The sequence below is a fragment of the Columba livia genome, chromosome 3, assembly GCF_036013475.1.
Source record: "Columba livia isolate bColLiv1 breed racing homer chromosome 3, bColLiv1.pat.W.v2, whole genome shotgun sequence".
Classification (NCBI taxonomy): domain Eukaryota; kingdom Metazoa; phylum Chordata; class Aves; order Columbiformes; family Columbidae; genus Columba; species Columba livia.
In genome coordinates, this window is record NC_088604.1 from 12,527,577 (window position 1) to 12,542,332 (window position 14,756).

At 38.6% G+C, this 14,756-nt stretch overlaps 1 protein-coding gene across 4 annotated transcripts in view; it reads left to right on the forward strand.

Moving 5' to 3' along the window:
* Positions 1-14,756, forward strand: part of SMC6 (structural maintenance of chromosomes 6) — a 36,528-nt gene that overhangs the window by 268 nt on the left and 21,504 nt on the right. For 2 of the 4 annotated variants that reach the window (XM_065055838.1, XM_065055837.1), the window contains exons 2-12: positions 2,484-2,636; positions 4,960-5,108; positions 5,957-6,074; positions 6,951-7,056; positions 9,159-9,295; positions 9,837-9,898; positions 10,584-10,664; positions 12,028-12,129; positions 12,307-12,426; positions 12,532-12,630; positions 14,312-14,458. In XM_065055838.1, coding sequence (XP_064911910.1) covers positions 4,965-5,108; positions 5,957-6,074; positions 6,951-7,056; positions 9,159-9,295; positions 9,837-9,898; positions 10,584-10,664; positions 12,028-12,129; positions 12,307-12,426; positions 12,532-12,630; positions 14,312-14,458 — 1,116 coding nt within the window. In that variant the 5' untranslated portion in view covers positions 2,484-2,636; positions 4,960-4,964. Of the gene's footprint in view, positions 1-286; positions 397-2,483; positions 2,637-4,959; positions 5,109-5,956; positions 6,075-6,950; positions 7,057-9,158; positions 9,296-9,836; positions 9,899-10,583; positions 10,665-12,027; positions 12,130-12,306; positions 12,427-12,531; positions 12,631-14,311; positions 14,459-14,756 lie in introns of those variants that run through there. The other 2 variants (XM_013368421.3, XM_065055839.1) reach the window with 2 other exon arrangements.

A 14,756-nucleotide genomic window follows, 5' to 3' on the forward strand; every position in this document is an offset into this window, starting at 1 on the left:
GCGCTTCTGCTGTTTGGAAGTGGGGGGCGGCCGGGAGGAACGGAGCTTGGTCGGTCGCAGAGCAGCAGAGTTGCCCGCCCCGGCGGGTTGTGTCAGGGCAGCGCCGGGTCGGGCTGGGCCGGGAGCCCGGTGCCCCGCTAGGGCGGCTTTGGCAGGTGTTTCTGAGACGTGCGTTAGTACCGGAACCGGCTGTTGCCGCCCGCTCTCCAGCGCGGTTGCCCTGCCCGGTTTGAGGGCTCCGCGCCGGGTGCCCGGCTTTGCCCACTGGCAGGCGGCGCTGCGAAGGCGGGCGGAGCGGGGAAGGAGCGGGGAGCGGCTGCCGGCTGGGCCTGCCAGTCGCGGGGGGACCCGTGTCGCTCTCTGGGACGCGAGTGGATATAGCCGGACTCGGAAAAGGTGTTGGGCCAAGGAGCAAATAACTGTGGGACCGGAGTGGCGAGTGGGGGAATTTCAGGCCCCTCTCTGTGAGGCTGCTGCTGTTTGTCAGGCAGCGCTTTCCCAGGGCCTCAATAGGAGAGCATAAACAGTGGCTGTGAATGTATTTGGAGTGGGATCAGAGTCATGTAGTCTAACATGGAACACCTGCCTCTGAAAGCCCCTAAAAATATACGTCACTCTGCTGCTGTGTATGAAGCTGGGCTTCTGACTTCGATCCTCTCAAACCTTTTGAGTGCAACAGATTGTGACTGTTCCCTTCATTGTTGTAAACCACTAGACTTAATTTTTTAATTGTTTATAACTATCTTTGCTTCTCTTTAAACAAATACTGTGTACTGTATGTCAGCAGAAGACCATAACTATTTTTCCTCTTCTACTACCTTTTGTCTTTCCTTCTTCCTATATCTTGCATTCTTCCCACCATAGATCTCTGATGTCTTTTCTCTACCTTTGTTTTGTGGACTGGACACAACAGAGTCTGGGTTGTAGCTGGTCTGGGTTCAGAGTGGTTGAAGTGGATCACAGTATCACAGTATGTTTGGGATTGGAAGGGACCTCAAAAGATCATCTAGTCTAATCCCCCTGCTGGAGCAGGAACACCTAGGTGAGGTCGCACAGGAACATGTCCAGGCGGGTTTTGAATGTCTCCGGAGAAGGAGACTCCACAACCTCCCTGGGCAGCCTGGTCCAATGCTCTGTCACCCTCACTGAGAAGAAGTTTCTTCTCAAATTTAAGCGGAACCTCTTGTGTTCCAGCTTGACCCCATTACCCCTTGTACTATCATTGTTTGCCACCGAGAAGAGCTTGGCTCCATCCTCATGTTTTCAGTGGCAGCTTCTTCTTGTGTTACATGGACACCAGGTCAACACGAGGCTGCTAGAAAGGCAGTGGAATAGTGTTGGTGGCAGTAGGTTGGTTGTGTCTGCTCTGGATGAGGCTGACTGGGACAGGACAGGTAAGGAAAGGGGAAAACAATTGTAGAACTGCATTGCAATGGGAACTGTGGGAAGAGATGTCATTGGTGAACTTGGAACATGGATGGGCATCAGTGCATGTTGTTTCTCAAGTCATAAGGTGAGAGGAAATGGCCTCACGTTGCACCAGGGAAGGTTCAGATTGGATACTAGGAAAAACACAGAGCAGGTTGTCAGGCATTGGAAGAGGCTGCCCAGGGAAGTGGTGGAGTCACCATCCCTGGAGGGGTTTAAAAGACCCGTAGATATGGCACTTAGGGACGTGGTTTAGAGGGGACTCGGCAGTGCTAGGTTAGCGGTTGGACCCGTTGATCTTAAAGGTTTTTTCCAACCAAAATGATTCTATGTAGTGTTGCACATTTTAATAACCTTCAGATAGGTCGTAACAGGTGCTTTTCCTTTGCCTTGAATAGTTGTTCCCAAACTGTTGTTAAAGTTACGGTAAGTAGTGCTGAGACTGAAATAAACTATTTTTTTTAATTAAAAACTTAACGAAGAGAATTATAGGTGTCTTGGTATAAGAGTTTTGGGAGCAGTTAATATTTTAAAAAATGAACTTTTTCTGTCAAAAGTATCAGGGTGATCTAAGGTGGCAGTCAAGTGTGTGTTATTTTCTGTGTTTGTTTTTTTTTTTTTTTTTAATGTTGATTATTTCTTCCTTTTAAAGCTTTCTTTCTTGTCAGGTCTTATTAGTGGATCCCTTGTTGCTGCAGTCAGTTTCTCTTTCCTTCAGGCTTTTTGTATACTCTGTGGAGGTATTATATCCCCTGGTACTTGTCATAATTTCTAAGGCTACTTCAATAAAGTTTATTTGCAGTTCCAATTAAGTTTTGTTTGCAATACCAGCTCTTCAGGAGTTCCAGGGTACAGACTATTCGGTCCTTTGACTTCGTCATGCTTAGATTACGCTAGTGGGTTTTCTTCTATGTTATTTTGTTCTGTTTTGCACTCTTAGATTCTCTTTTTCTTAAATGTCCACATGTTATAATGATGGAACTCATAGCCCTGATCATTAGGTTGGACATTGATAATAGCAGCATTTAAATCTTGTGGCTTTTCTTTTTTTCTAGAGAGAGATTTCAATGGAACAGCAGATTGAATGAACATGTATCTTCCTGATTGGGTGATGGATAAAGTCTAAGACCATACAAGCAACTCTTTCTCAGCCTGACATAAAGCATAAATACATGTTAATGTAGGAAACTGGAAGTAACATACAAAAAGTATGTAGCTGAATCATGAAGTATATTTGCTTCTTGGTTTCTGTGTGTATGGCATTACCTACATAACATAAAATGGAAATTACATATTCCCTATAAATACTTAATGGATATAATCCAGTATTTGATCTGAAATTCCAGTCATACGAAATTATTGCAAGAATGTCAGATGATAGTTCATTGTATTTCTTCATTTGCTTTGAATTTTGGTCATTGCACTTAACAGAAAGAGATGCATGTTATTTTTTCTTTACCATTTAGAAAATATGTCAAAGAAAACTGAGTGCATTATCACAGTATGTTTGGGATTGGAAGGGACCTCAAAAGATCATCTAGTCCAATCCCCCTGCTGGAGCAGGAATGCCTAGGTGAGGTCGCACAGGAACATGTCCAGGCGGGTTTTGAATGTCTCCAGAGAAGGAGACTCCACAACCTCCCTGGCAGCCTGTTCCAATGCTCTGTCACCCTCACTGAGAAGTTTTTTCTCAAATTTAAGTGGAACCTCCGGTGTTCCAGCTTGATCCCATTACTCCTTGTCCTATCATTGTTTGCCACCGAGAAGAGCCTGGCTCCATCCTCATGGCACTCACCCTTTATATATTTATAAACATTAATAAGGTCACCCCTCAGTCTCCTCTTCTCCAAACTAAAAAGACCCAACTCCCTCAGCCTTTCTTCATAAGGGAGATGCTCCACTCCCCTTAATCATCTTCGTTGCCCTACGCTGGACCCTCTCCAGCAGTTCCTTGTCCTTCTTGAACTGAGGGGCCCAGAACTGGCAGTCTGTTTTATAAATCAGACAGTCTATTTTATAAAACAGTCAACACATATCTAGAATAGAAATTAAATACTTTTTGTGATGATATAACTATTTTTAAAGTCTGTGGTGGTGTTTCATGTAATAAATGCTATTGTTGGTGATGCTTGGTAGTATGAACTATCTGTACTTCCGCCAGTTGAAATCAGGATGAAGTTTGACCAGAACATTAATCTGGCACAAGTAAAAGAAGCTGCTCAACAAAGCACTCTCTTTCCACGACGACCCAAATATACAGATCTGCATGGTGGAAGAGTATCTAATTTAAAAACAAAACCATCAAATATTTATTTTTTTTTTTTAATAAATGAACTCAGCCTACTCTTAGGCCATATGGTGTGCAGTGATCTTTCTATAGCAGTGAATATTAATTACATTTAATGCCTCTGAGGTGCATTTAAGTTCATTGCCATCTTTCCTAGAAGGGAGTTCTAGGTTAAATTCTAGTAAAGAAGGTTAAGTAGGAGAACATACTCCATTTCAGAAACTTTTTAACGTCAGAAAACTAGGAAGCTGATATCAGTTTTAGCCTATTTTGGACAGTTACCAGTAAGTGACTTAAATACTGGCAAATAAAAAGATTGCTTTTGTATAAACATGAACTTGCTTCTACTTTGGGCAAAAGTGTATGAATTGTCATCTTTTGTGTAGTGCTTTGGGACTCTAGGTATGAAAAATGTAATATGTACTTTTGGGGAATAAAAACCATGCCCTAAGGTATGGAAAAAGCAAGGTTTTGACTGATCTTGATATCTGTTTTTTTAGTTTCATGTGACTTTAGTAGGCCTTGTTACTTTTGCAAGGTTCATTTCTGACCAGTAATATTAGTTCAGGAAGTCTGTGAATTATTTATAGGTTTGTAGAGCAAATATATGTGTATATTGTCTACATAGAGGATTGTTATCCTTCATTAGCAATATGACAGCATTTTGTTTACTGTTATCCCATTACACTGTCTCACAAAAACAGGGTGGCTGTATGCAAGAAACAGCACAGGAACAATGCTATGAATCTAAATTTTCCTTTATTTCTACTTTTATGTCTTCTGCATGTTAATTTTCTAGCCATTTGTCAACCACATATAATTAATATATTTTATTTTTGGCTGTGCAGCTCACTTTCATCAAACCAGCATGACTGATGATGATCATAGTATGATAGTTATGTACTTCTTGTAACTTAATTTTCAACTCCATTACTAACTGAAATCAGTTTTGGTAAATATCCCAAGGAAAACAGAATCAAGTTTGATTTTGTTTTTAGTCAACAAATTCAGCTTGATTAGAATAATTGTTTCTTTTATTCTAATGCAGCTTCTTCATAGTAAGCTTAGGCTTAAATTCACTGAGATTTCAGTTCCAAAAAATATTTGTTTGTTGCAATGTTTGCTTTGATCTTAAAGTTTCTTTTACCAAAGTAAATATATTGGTGTGTCTGTGCTATGGTCTGTAGATACGTTTACATGTAGAAGACTGAAACCTACAATCTTTCACTACTTCTGTTTTTCAGTAGTCATGGGTAAGAGAAAGGAAGAAAGTATTTCAAAGCCTGGATCTCAAAAAAGGCTGAGACAAGAATACACAAATGAACACAGCGATGAGTCTAATGACGAAGAAAATTCGAAGTCATCAGCTGATAGTAGTTTCTCTTTACTCTCGGTAAGTTGTTTAAAAAGTTTTGGGGAGGAAGATATAAGAAAAACTTGATATAAAAAGGTTCTGTGCCTTTGGTTGACGTTGAAATGTCATGTTGGCTTGCATGTAGGCTTCAGTAGAACCAATATAAAAGAAACAACAGGTAGTGACTGGACTTCTGTATGAGTTCATTCTTACCTTGTTTCTTTAGGGTTATCTAGTTATAACCGTTGATCATAAAATAACAGTATTTTGGTTTTATAGAATGAATACTACAGTAGTTGTCAAATAACGGAATGAAGGAATCATATTTGGTTTGATACAAATATGGTATATTTGGTTTATGGTTGTAGTAGAAGCAGGGAAAATACTTAGAAAAAAGAGTTATATACTAAAAAAAGTACCAAACCCTTTTGTTTTGCATAGGTGACACTTTGAGATGTCTAAAAAAAATCTAGTGTTTGAAATGCTGTCCTACTTTCAGTTTCATTTCTCCCTTCCTGATCTGATTTAATTTCCTTTGTTCTAAGCTGTGCTAAGAATTCTTGCAAATAGTATTATTCAAGTAACAATCTTTCTATGATACACTTTATTGCTGCTCTGACAACTATATAGAACCTATGATCTTAATATTTTATATGGGGTTAATTTTAAGTTAATTATGGGGAGAACTGAAAGTTACTGTGGGTGAGTGATCAGCTTTGGCAAGGAACTTTTCATAGTGTCATGAAAGCTTTCGTATTTCCTTGTAGCTTGTAACCATTAGTGTTTTATATGGTACTGTCATTTGAATTCTCATTATATTTAAAACAGATAAACTGTATCTCATGAAAATGCATACAAACCACCAGTTTTAATTGTTAATTCTTTAGAGTGTAGGGGAAGTTGGGATAATTGAAAGTATCCAGCTGAAGAACTTCATGTGCCATTCAATGTTGGGGCCTTTTCAGTTTGGATCAAATCTCAATTTTGTTGTTGGAAACAATGGAAGTAAGTATTAATCGCGTCATTTCTTTGTCAAAGAACACATTTGTTAATACATTAGGAGATGTAATTTTTATTTGAAAAATAATTGCTAGCCATCTGTTGGGAATGGAGATGGATTAACTTTTGGACTTGGGAACCAGACAGGTCTATCCCAGTAGTTCAAGGCTGGTAAGAAAGTTAGGTCTTAAATTTAGATTTTTGTGAAAGATGATGTGAAAACAAATCTTCATAGCTAAATTGTATGTAAATTTATATTTAAGCTAAATGTACTCATATGTTCATTATTAGATGCACAGTAATCGTCCAAGTATATGTCATGTAGAAACTGTTATAGGAGAAGAAAGTGATTCTTATTTATGCAAGTTCCCTTCTTTTCGAGAGAGAATTTCAAAAATCAAACGTAAATTTTGAATGAGAGCTTAAAACCTTTCAGATAGTTGTATAAATGGAACGTGAATTTGATTTCTTCTGATGTATATGTGTTTTCTCTGTGTTTGTAAGGGACGGGAGGTTCTTTCCTCCCGAGACTGGACATCTCATTGAATGCAAATTGCTAAATAGAAGTAACAAGTTTGGCTCAGCGTGGTTGATTGGTTTGTTTGGTTTTGTTTGTTTGGGGATTTTTGGTTGATTGGGGTTTTTTTTTGTTTGTTTTTTCTTTTTTCTTTGTTTTCTGTTTGCGTGTCTTTTTTTTTTAGGGGGAATCTTGGACGTGGCATACGTCTTTCTAGAGTTATTGCTATTTTATATGTTGGTTCAAAGAAGACAGAATCTGTACATGAATACATAAGCAGTCAAACAAAGAATTGTAGTATGAGTGAACCGGATAAAGAGTTGCTAGAACTTCTTTTTAGAAAAATTTCAATGCTTCTGTTACAGGTGGAAAAAGTTCTGTATTAACTGCTCTTATTGTTGGACTTGGTGGAAAAGCCACTGCAACTAATAGAGGTTCCTCATTAAAAATGTTTGTACGAGACGGAGAGAAGTAAGTAAAATGTTGTTTTTAGTATTAAGGTTCAACATGTTGTTTAGTGATTGTGATTCAGGTTAGCTGGTCAGTTTTCTGTTCACCTTTGTTTTTCTCTGTTCTTTTGTTGGATCTACCAGATTTGAATAGAAAGTGTAACACTGAAGAGACCATATTTCAACAACAACAAAATAAAAAAACTAGAAACAAAAACCACATCAGATATTTTACCAGTAATTTACCAGTAGCATACTGTTATCTCTGAACTAGCTAATGCAGTAGTATGTCCTGTGTCTTGTCTGGTTCTTGTGTATCACTTTCTATGATGTACTTGAATACCCTACAGAAGAACTGAGTTTGTTAGAAGAAAAAAGTAGAAACCTAGTTATAATTGTTCTGTGAGCAATGAAGTTAATTCTTTTTCTGTCTTTCTGGTGACATGAATGAATATACAATATAAAGACCCTGGCATACGGGTGGATTATTAAACATGCAGGAGGTGGATTCATGTCTGTTGCAAGAGTGATGATAACATGTTTAGGGGAATCAATTAAAATATAGGAGATAAGGTTTAAAAGTTTACATTTACCTAAAGCTGTAGCTAAGAGCCCCAGGCTTTTCCTTTCAGAGGTATTTGGAGTAAAATTGTTGGCAGTACCTGCCTTATGTATAATAACTTAATGTTTCAACATTCATTTGAGAAACAGAAAATATAAATTCAGAATTGAAACCACATCTCATCTATTCTAGAACACCTTAAGCATTCTGCTGTGTGTTACTTTGGTTAGAGATGGCTGTAGAAACTAAGCAATTGTTTTCTACAAAAGACAGTTTGGGGAGAGGACAACAGCCAAAAAGCAGCTTGATTCCACAGCCTAGTGATGGGGGTGCTCAGATGGGAAGGGAAGATGGGGAAATCTGTTCTCACAACTATTTGCTTTTGGCTCATGATTTATCTGAAGCATAGAGAAAGTGCAGGCAGGTCAAATGGAAGCCTTTCTGGCCATATGTCTCCAATGCTGTTTTGACTCACACAACATAAATTTAGAATCACGGAATCATTGGAAAGGGCCTTTAATATAAATGAGTCCAACCGTTAATCTGACACTGCCAAGTCATGGCACTAAGCCATGTGCCTAAGAACCTCATCTACACATCTTTTAAACACCTCCACGGATGATGACTCAACCGCCTCCCCGGGCAGTGCTTCACAACCCTTTCTGTGAAGGAATTTTCCTAATGTCCAATCTAAACCTTTTCTGGTGCAACTTGGGGCTATTTCCTCTCTTGGGAGAAGAGACCAACACCCTCCATGCTACAAAAGGTAGTTGCAGACAGAGATAAGGTCTCCCCTTAGCCTCCTTTTCTCCAGGCTAAACAGCCCCAGTTCCCTCAGCTGCTCCTTATCAGACTTGTGCTCCATACCCCTCACCAGCTTCATTCCCCTTCTCTGAACTCTTCCCAGCACCTCAATGTCTTTCCTGTAGTGAGGGGCCCAAAACTAAACGCAGTATTCAAGGTGTGGCCTCACCAGCACCCAGTACAGTGGCACAATCACCTCTCTAGTCCTGCTGGCCACACTATTCCTGATACAAACCAGGATGCTGTTGGCCTTCTTAGCCACCGGGACACACTGCTGGCTTATGTTCAGCCGCCTGTCAGTCAGCACCCCCAGATCTCTTTCTGCCAGGCAGCTTTCCAGCCACTCTTTTCCCAGCCTTTAGCCGTGCTTGGGGTTGTTGTGACTCAAGTGCAGAACCTGGCACTTGGCCTTGTTGAACCTCATACAACTGGCCTCAGCCCAATGATCCATCTGGTCCAGATCTCTCTGTGTGGCCTTCCTACCCTCCAGACTCTCACTCAATTTACTGAGGGTGCACTCTATCCCCTCATCTAGATCATTGATAAAGAGGTTAAACAGAACTGGCCCCAGTCCTGAGCCCTGGGGAACAGCAGTCGTGACCAGCTGCCAACTGGATTTAACTCTGTTTACCACAACTCTGTGACTTGTACAAGACATGACAATTTTTTGTGGAAAATTAGACTGTTCTGATTTTTAACTTTTTTTAGATTTGGAACTAATTCTAGTTGTTTTTTTTTTTATTACTTTTATTTTCTAGTTCTGCAGATATTTCCATAACACTGCGAAACCAAGGCAGAGATGCATTTAAACCAGAAGTGTATGGTGACTCTATTATTGTGAGTCAGCACATTAACCTGGATGGAAGCAGAAGTTATAGACTGAAAAGCAAATCTGGTTGGTGGTAGTTTGTTTTGCTCTCAGTATTAGCTCTTTAAATGTTTTTGTTGCTTTAGATGGCTTCATATTAATAAAGGATAATGTTTCTCATTTCATTAATCGTTCAAGGATGATGGCCTTTTTGTGTTTACCTTAGATTAAGGCTATTTTAACATGTCAAAAGCAATTGTGACAGGATCTGTATGGTGTAAAGTCATACACTATTTGTCTTTATGAAAATCTTCTAGTGTGGTGAAGCTGAACATAGTTTTCAGTCTTCTGTAGTTTTTGTGAAATTTGCTGATTCATGTAAATTCTGTCACAGAGGCAAGGAGGAACTGTAATTAGATGTCTTTCTCTATAAATGTAAATATATTGGAAAGATTAAAAAAAACAGGCAACCAGTGTTTCTTGTTTAGAACTAAATTTGTCTTACAAAAATACTAATCTCATTTTTTTACATTTACTAAGAACCACTAGGTTGAACAAAAGTCTAGGGCATTGTATGCCTCTTTAATTTGGACCTATTAGTATTTTTCCTTCCCTTTTTCTCCATTAGGGACCTTAATTTCTTCAAAGAAAGAGGAACTCGTAGGAATACTGGATCACTTTAATATACAGGTAATTATTACAGTGTTTAAATTCTGTGCAGTTTAAGACATCAGCATGTGATGTTATGATTCTTCAAATGAAAAGCAATGTTCCGTTTTCATTAAATGAGAGAAGTCCACCTCTGCTGTTGCAGAAATTTGGTGGCGAAAGTTTTTGCTGCTTGAGTAATTAAGGAAGGGTAGTGCACATGAAGTTTAAAATACTCAACATATTCAGCCTTTCAAATGATAGAAACTTCTATTAGCATGGATTGATTTTATTTTGTGGAAACTTCCATAAGAATATATAGGGCAATTCATTGCATTTAATGCAATACTTTGATCAATTAAGCAATGAGAAATTAAACAGCATTGGACAAAATTCCTAATGCTGATCTCATTAAGTAACTGGAAAAGAATAGGCACTGTCTTTCTAGAGGTCGGTTATTCTCCTGGAGACAGTTTCTTAGTTGTCCTTGTTGTGATTCTAGTTTGTACTTGATGGAGTTGAATTTTTAAAAATTGTTCATTTGTTTGTTATGGGCTTTTTGTACTTTAAAAAAGGAGTAGAAACCTTAATTTCTGGATCTGCTTCTCTCAGCTTATTACAAAATTGCTGGACATGGAACAGTGAGATGATTTACTAACTTTCATGGATATGCAGTTACCTGAGAACTTTTTTACTTAAAATGAAAATAAAGTAATTTATTTTACAGGTAGATAATCCTGTGTCTGTTCTAACCCAAGAAATGAGTAAGCACTTTTTGCAGTCTAAAAATGAAGGCGACAAGTACAAGGTAAGAAAAATCATTGAACTGTTTGATTAAACATTAAAATACTGATTTCAAATCTTTAGAGGTGGCATTTGGAGGATAAAAAAAGTCAGAATTCTGAATTTCAGTGACCTGTTGTGGGCTAATTCAGGTAAGCAACTAAGCACTACACAACCACTCGCTTACTTCCCTTCCCTGCACTTGGGATGGGAGAAGGGGAAAGGAAGAGTAAAAGCTGGAAAATTTGTGGATTGAGAGAGAAATTATTTAAAAAATGAAGGAAAAGCTGGAAGTAGAGAGAAAGATGGCAAGACAAAACAGGAGATGTGAAGGCAATCACTCGCCTCTTCACCTGGGTAGACCAGTGCCCAGCTGGTTCCTGCAGAAGAGATGCCTAAGCCCCCTAAACCTCTGTATTGCTGAGCGTGACTCTGTTGGTTTTGGCTGGAGTAGAGTTAATTTTCTTCATAGTGGCTGGTATGGGGTATGTTTTGGTTTTGTGCTGTAAACAGGGATGTTTTAGTTATTGCTGAGCAGTACTTACACAGAGTCAAGGCCTTTTCTGCTCCTCACGCCATCCCACCAGCAAGTAGGTTTGGGGTGCACAAGAAGTTGGGAGGAGACACAGCTGGGACAGCTGACCCCAACTGACCAAAGGGATATTCCACATCATACAATGTCATGCTCAGCAATAAAAAGGTAGGGGAAGAAGGAGGAAGGGGGTGATATTTGGAGTGATGGTTTTTGTGTTCCCAAGTAACCGTTACGTGTGATGGAGCCCAGCTTTCCTGGAGATGGCTGAACACTTGCCTGCTGATGGGAAGTACTGAATGAATTCCTTGTTTTGCTTTGCTTGGATTCATGCCTTTTGCTTTACTGAACTGTTTTTATCTCAGCTCACGAGTTTTCTCACTTTTACCTGTCTAGTTCTACACCCAGTCTCACTGGGAGAGTGAGTAGCTGCGTGGTGTTTAGTTGCCAGCAGGGGTTAAACTACAGCAATGATGTGTTCTGGGATGGAATATCCCTTTGATTAGTTGGGGTTGTCTGCCTGGTTGTAGCCCCTCCAGACCTCTTGCACACCCCGACAGGGAGGGCAGGGTGAGAAACAGAAGGCCTTGGCACTATGTAGATACCAGCTGAAACATTATTATAGCAGTCATCCAGTTACAAAACCTTTTTTTTTAGTTTATTTTCTCTAAAGACATTGATAAATTAAAAAAAAAAAATAGGACACTGCTGAGTTCATTATTCAGAATTACCCCACCAGTTATTTTACTTTAGGTATCACTCAGCATGTGTAGAGATTTTTGTCTTTTTGTGATAATTAAAGTTCGCTTAGATAAGCCGCTGTATCTGACATCTGTATCTTTTTATTCCTTTATAGTTTTTTATGAAGGCAACTCAGCTGGAACAAATGAAAGAAGATTATTCATCTATTATGAAAACTAAAGAGAATACGTGTAATCAGATAGAACAAGGAGTAGAGGTATGTAAAAGCTGAAATAATTATTAGTACAGATTGAGCACTGAAATAACTATAAGAGTTAAAACACATAGTTTTGATTTGATTAGGTCTCAGTAACATGAAATTAAAAAAATCTTACTAAGATTTCATATTATATTGCAATTTTTGCATTCATGTTTGAATCTCTCTTTTTTTAAGCGTCTTCAAGAACTTAAGCAGCTTTATTTTGAAAAAAAGGAACGTTACAAAAGCTTCGGGTTTGTGAATGAGTTGCGAAATCATCTTGAAGATTTGAAACATAAAATGGCATGGGCAGTGGTAAATGTCTTGTTAAAATATGTTTCCTTATTATGAAATGTACTTCAAGTTATTCCCAATCTGCTGCAGACATTCTGAAAAATGATAATAGATGCTTCTGTTTAGGTGAGTGAGATGGAAAAAGAAATACAGCCCATCAAAGAAGGCATCAGAGCTGAGGAAGAAAATACAGAGAAGTTTGTTCAGAAGCTAGAAGAGTGCCAGGTATATATATGGTTTAGACTGTATGTCATTCTAGTTTTGGCTTGTTTACTCAAGAATAAAAATAATATTTGAACTATGATTGTCCTTTAGCTTGTAAGCTATGGAAACTGGCCATTTTACTTTTTCACAAATGCCTAAGAACATTTACATTTGTATACCTTTTAGCCACCTAAAACTTAACGGTAACATTTGCATTCCACATTTAATTGGATAATAATATCAGGGCATTTTGTTTTGTGTTGTTTAGTAGGGGTAAGTGTGTGTGGTTTTCATGCTGATACTTTTGTTTGAGGTAAGCGTTATTTTTTTGATTGGGAATTTGAAATGACTAGCATTGCAAATACCAGTTAACAGTATTTGAAATGGTTTTGTTGTTGAGAGTACTTACTTGATATCTACCTCTGTAACACTGGAGCATCTTTCAGAGATCTGTCATATAGGTTTTCTTGGGTATCATTGCCTGTAGAAAGATCAGTATCTGATTTCAGGAGACATCTGGAAATTTAACAGACTCTTTAAAAGGTACTGAAGACTTAAGTAGGTAGCAAGAAAGAATAATTTTGCCAAGCATTCAGATACACATATGAAATATATCTTTTGTAGTGAAACACTAGGCATCGTTATTTTGAAGTTTTCAGTCTATTAAAACACCTTCTCCAAAGTTTCTGAATTGGCACTCATTTTTCTTTTTTTTATATTTGTAATGTTCTTGTTTCAGCTGAGATAGAGTTAGTTTTCTTCTGGTAGCTGGTGTAGTGCTGTGTTTTGGATTTAGAATGAGAGTAATGTTGACAATACAGTGGTGTTTTAGATGTCACTAAGTAGTCAAGGACTTTTCAGCTTCTCACACCATGCCAGGTGTATGGGAAATTGGGAGGGGATGCAGCCAGGACAGCTGACCCCAACTGGCCAAACATATTCCATTTCATATGATGTCATGATCAGTATAAAAGCTGGAGGAAGAAGGAGGAAGCAGGGGCACTCAGAGTTATGGCATTTGGCTTCCCAAGTAATGTTACACGTGATGGAGCCGTTCTGTTCTGGCGATGGCTGAACACCTGCCTACCGATGGGAAGCAGTGAATGAATCCCTTGTTTTGCTTTGCTTGCATGTGTAGCCTTTGCTTCACTTATTAAATTGTCTTTATCTCAGCCCACGAGTTTTCTCACTTTTACCCTTCTGATTCTCTCCCCCATCCCACCGGGGAGGGGTGAGCAAGCGGCTGTGTGGTACTTAGTTGCTGGCTGAGATTAAACCATGACAATGTTTAAAAAAAAGAAAAAGTATCTATTTATTTTACAATTGAGGCATTTTTACTTTATGGCTGAACATGTCTATGTAGTGTTGATGGAACATTGTCCAGATACTGGTTTTGCTTCTTTCCATATCATGGTATTTAGCCTTATTGTATTAAAAGTCCTATGTTTGAATAAACCATGAGTTAGAAAAGAAGGTTGCTGCTTACTTCACAGATTTGGTAGCCCTTTGGTTTCCTGAGTATGTTCCTTTAGTAGTTTTCATCTTGGCCTATCCTTAGTGGCAATGACTTGCTTTATGTTTTATTAGCAAAAAAACCTAAATGAGACATGTCAGATGGGTTCTTTTGAGAGATATTTCTTCTACAGCATTAAGAGGTTTTGCTTAATTACTCTTTGTGTATCGTTCTCTTTTTGCACCAAAGGCAAAAGTGAAGGAAGCAGAAGAAAAGTACAAAGCAATACAAGACAAGTTAATAACAATAAATGAAGAAGCACAAGCCCTGCATCCTCAGTGTGTGTCTTTAAAGGCTGATGTGCAGGCAAGAAGAAAAGCAGTCAATGAAGCTGAGGTAGGCAAAAAGAACTTTCAAAGTTCATACCAACTTAAAGCTCTAATCTCATCCGTGTTCTACCCATATATACTTCTCCATCTGTGTCTGGGCTTCCAAAATCCATAGTGTTGTTCAAATAGGTGCAATTTCCTGCCTGACTTGCAAGTAGTTTCTGTTTGGGGGCCATGGGGCTTATATATTTACACAAGTGCTAAGCAGTGTTAAGCTTAGGTAAAAATAAATATGATTCATGTTAACTGTGCTATTGCTTTTTCACATTCTTGAAATTCAAATTATGTTTGTCTGTTTTGATTCA